This window comes from Gracilinanus agilis, chromosome 2 (genome assembly GCF_016433145.1).
Source record: "Gracilinanus agilis isolate LMUSP501 chromosome 2, AgileGrace, whole genome shotgun sequence".
NCBI lineage: Eukaryota > Metazoa > Chordata > Mammalia > Didelphimorphia > Didelphidae > Gracilinanus > Gracilinanus agilis.
Genome location: NC_058131.1, coordinates 639,560,721 through 639,564,647, shown reverse-complemented (window position 1 = coordinate 639,564,647; position 3,927 = coordinate 639,560,721). Strand labels below are relative to the sequence as shown.

The 3,927-nt window shown below is 37.3% G+C and overlaps 1 protein-coding gene across 1 annotated transcript in view; it reads left to right on the top strand.

Annotated features, from left to right (window-relative positions):
* Positions 1–3,570, top strand: part of SLC16A12 (solute carrier family 16 member 12) — a 24,526-nt gene extending 20,956 nt beyond the window's left edge. The window contains exons 5-6 of the mRNA XM_044662620.1: positions 158–417; positions 3,150–3,570. Coding sequence (XP_044518555.1) covers positions 158–417; positions 3,150–3,409 — 520 coding nt within the window. The 3' untranslated portion in view covers positions 3,410–3,570. The remainder of the gene's footprint in view (positions 1–157; positions 418–3,149) is intronic.
* The last annotated feature ends 357 nt before the right edge of the window (positions 3,571–3,927 follow it).

The window sequence follows — 3,927 nt, the reverse complement described above, 5'->3', positions numbered from 1 at the left end:
TTTTTTTTTTTTGGTAGAAAAATGAAAGAGAAGTTGTTTCCAGAAGTAATTGAAGTGTTTGCTAGTTTACAACCCAGGAATTAAAAATAAACAATTCCTCCATGGAAACAGCAACATCCTTGTCTGCCATGCTCACTCTTGTTCTTCCAATCCACAGGTGCCTGAAGAACTCCCGATACATTTGCTACCTCTTTGCTGTGGGATTAGATGGTCTCTGTTACCTCTTCCTTCCAATGCTCCAAAGTTTCCCTCTGCTCGTGCCTTTCTCTTGCACCTTTGGCTACTTTGATGGTGCCTATGTGACCCTGATCCCTGTAGTAACTGCCGAAGTGGTGGGGACCACCTCCTTGTCATCAGCTCTCGGTGTGGTGTACTTCCTCCATGCAGTCCCATACCTGGTGAGCCCACCCATTGCAGGTCAGTTTCACAGAGTTGTTCCCCATTGCCTTAAATCATGAATCTTTTTTTAGGGTGAACAATTGGTAGTCACACACATATACACACAAAATTGGAGGGGGTCAGATGATTTAGGATAGGGGAGAGTGACACAGTCATAAAATGTCTGCCTTCCAGACTGACATTCCAAACTTATAGACTTTTCTTAAACTAAGTAGAAATTTTAGTATTTACTCTCTCTACTTCCCCCACTTCTCTTGCCCTCTCTCCTCTCCCCATCCTCCCCCTCCTTTTCCTTCCCTCTTTCTCATTATATATGTTCATTCATAACACATATATCTATAAAAATGTACATGTAGTTATATAATATATACTTTAAGTCATAAAATCATTTTCATTAACAACATAATTTCATCTAGAGACCATTCTTAATTATACCCATTGATAGAGGGAGCCATTGATATAATTAACTCAAAACTTCTTGCAATTGAAATTAAGTCCTATCTAGTCTCTGTAATACATTAAAATCATCTATAGGTTTTTTGCTTCCCCTAGCTCAGGAGACAGTGGGGCACTGTACAATGAGAAGAAAGGAATTCAGGAGACAAGTAAGAGTAATGGGTGAAGGAAATGAGTAAAGCCACTAGAAGTGAGGGACACTGTAGAATGAGAAAAATTACCTACTTCAGTACCTTGAGGAACAGTCATAGATCAGGGGTAGGATTGGATAATCAGGTGAGGCACTGCCAGGCCTGGAATCAGAAAGACCCGAGTTCAAATCTAACCTCAAACATTTACTATGTTTACAACTTTACAATTACAAACATTAGCTGTGTGACCCTGGACAAGTCATGTAACCCTGTTTGCCTCAGTTGCCTCAACTGTGAAATGAGCTAGAGAATGAAACTGCAAACATTTCAGTATCTTTGCCAAGAAAATTTCAAATGGGATCTTGGAAAATTGGACTTGGCTGAAATAACTAACAACAACAACCAACAACAAAAGTAGTTTTCAAACTCTGAGCGCTAAAGAAAGGAGTTTAGAAATGCTAAGTAGAGAAGTTCCCACTGAAAAAGGGTTGGAGACCCTCAACTGAAAGTGAGAGAAGGGAAAAGATGAAATTTTCAGTTGGTGACCATCATTGATAGAAATTAGGAAATTAGTGGGAGAACTGAGTTTTTAAGGAAGGAGAATAGTTTAGGTGGATCTGTACAATTAGAAGAAAGGAATTCAGGAGACAAGTAAGAGTAATGGGTGAAGGAAATGAGTAAAGCCACTAAAAGTGAGGGACACTCTAGAATGAGAAAAATGACCTACTTCAGTACCTTGAGGAACAGTCATAGATCAGGGGTAGGATTGGATAAGAATTCATCAAAGAACTAATATCTCTGATCTCTACTTTGAACCCCAATGGACTACTATTGACCATGGGCACTTGCTTAAGCAGGAAACTCAGGAAAGATCTACATATGCCTAATCAATATTACTTGGAAAATTTACATCATTTTGCATCTCAAGTTAATTGTATTACACAATATAGAGGAGGAGACTTACATAAGAATGTTGAGGGCCTCCATAAAGAATTCTTCTACATTCTCCCTTCTGAACCCACTCCAAGGTTCTTAAATACCCTGGAATTTGAATTGAAATAAGTTCAGTGGGGTTTATAACTGTTTCTTCATTACCACTTCTATTTGTAAAAAGATTTGGAGTGGGTAGGAGAAATGAGAGGCACAGCAGTAATGATCAGGTTTTGGAGTCAGGAGGACCTCAGTTCAAGAACCTTCTCTGATTCATATTAGCAGTACAACCATATACAAGTCATGTAATTCTTTAGTGCTTGGTGGCAACACTTTAAATATAAATTTACAGGCCAAAGAATATATTGGTCTTTAACAGGATGGAGATGTTTCCTTTAGTGTAGGTGGATATATTTTCATCTATTAGTTTCTTTGAAATGTAAATTCAGATTGGTAAATTGTATTAAATTGTTTGAAAAAGAAAATATATTAAATTTTTTGTGTAGTTTATACAATAAAAATTTTGTTAGAACTGCTTTTAATCTCTGTTCCATGACTTCAGTTGCCAGCTAGGACTCTATGATCCAGACCGTGGTTTGTTTCCACTTCTTATTCATTATACTTCAAAAACAATAAAAAAACAAATACTTCAACTATATTTTGATAAAATTGGTTTCTTTTGTAATTTTATGTATTTGATTTTCTGCATTTAAAATCATTATTCTGAGAAGGAATCCTTAAGACTGCCAGATGGGCCTGGGACACAAAAAAACATTAACAATCCCTGCCTTAAAGGATAGGATCTTAAAGTAAGTTGCTTAGTTCACTGACCTACATTTCCTATTACTATATTGCACAATGTATAGGGGGTATATGCATGAAAGTTGAAGGCCTCCATGTAGAATGCATTCTCCCTCCCAAACCCACTCTACTGTTCTGAAACAGTCTGACATTTGAATGAAAATAAGTTCATTGGGAATTGTAACAGTTTGTCCATGAATAACTTCTAACTTCTGAGGATTTGGAGTAAATAGTGGAGATGAATGGAGAGAGGCTGGGCTTTGGAGTCAGTGTCTTAAAGCAAGTTTCTTAGTTCAATGACCTACATTTTCTGTAATGTTTGGTTCTCATAACACATTTTCTAGTAATTGCCAAAAATTTGATATCAGGAAAGGAGAAGTAGTTGGACTGATGCTTAAATAAAGACCATGTTTTATTTTGTTTTACCAACAGGATGGCTGGTCGATACCACTGGAAGCTACACTGCAGCTTTCCTTCTCTGTGGATTTTCAATGATCTTCAGTTCTATATTACTTAGCTTTGCTAGACTTATAAAAAAGATGAAAACATCCCACTTGCAATCTTCTGACAAAGAGGCTGGCCCTAAACTGCAGCTTTGGCCTAATGGAACAGTAGCTTATTCTGTAGCAGGAGAAGTAGACCAAAAGGATGGGGACTTGATGACCACTGGAGGACCAAGTTACAACACATGACCAATACACATGAAGCCTGGAACTGTTCAGAGGTGTGAGGACTGGGGCCATAGTGTAGATTCATTCTCTTCCTGAATCACAATCTCTCAAGTGAATGATTCTCTGTTATATTTTTATAGGGGAAAAGATAATGGATATAAAAAGGCAAATGATAAAGGAAAACTGGATCCATCTGGTGTTTTTCTTTCACATTCCTAATATGTGTTGGTCCATTCTAATCTTATTCTTTCATCAGCTCTGCCCCAGGGGTAATATAAAGGAAGTAGCTAAGATAACTGATTATAATTTAAAATAATATCACAGCTCTGAAGAAGTGAGCTTTAGTGTATAGTAGTGTTTGTTGTCCTAACTGTAGTTCTTATTTTTTTTATGCCCTGCCTTTGACCTTCCTCAATAAGGGACAAACTGAAGTATTTAGCAGATTGTTCTGTCTTTATTATGCTACTTGGAGAAGCATTTTCTCATGGTTGAGTGACTATATAGTCTAGCCTGAACCCAAAATAGAAACCTCATTATGA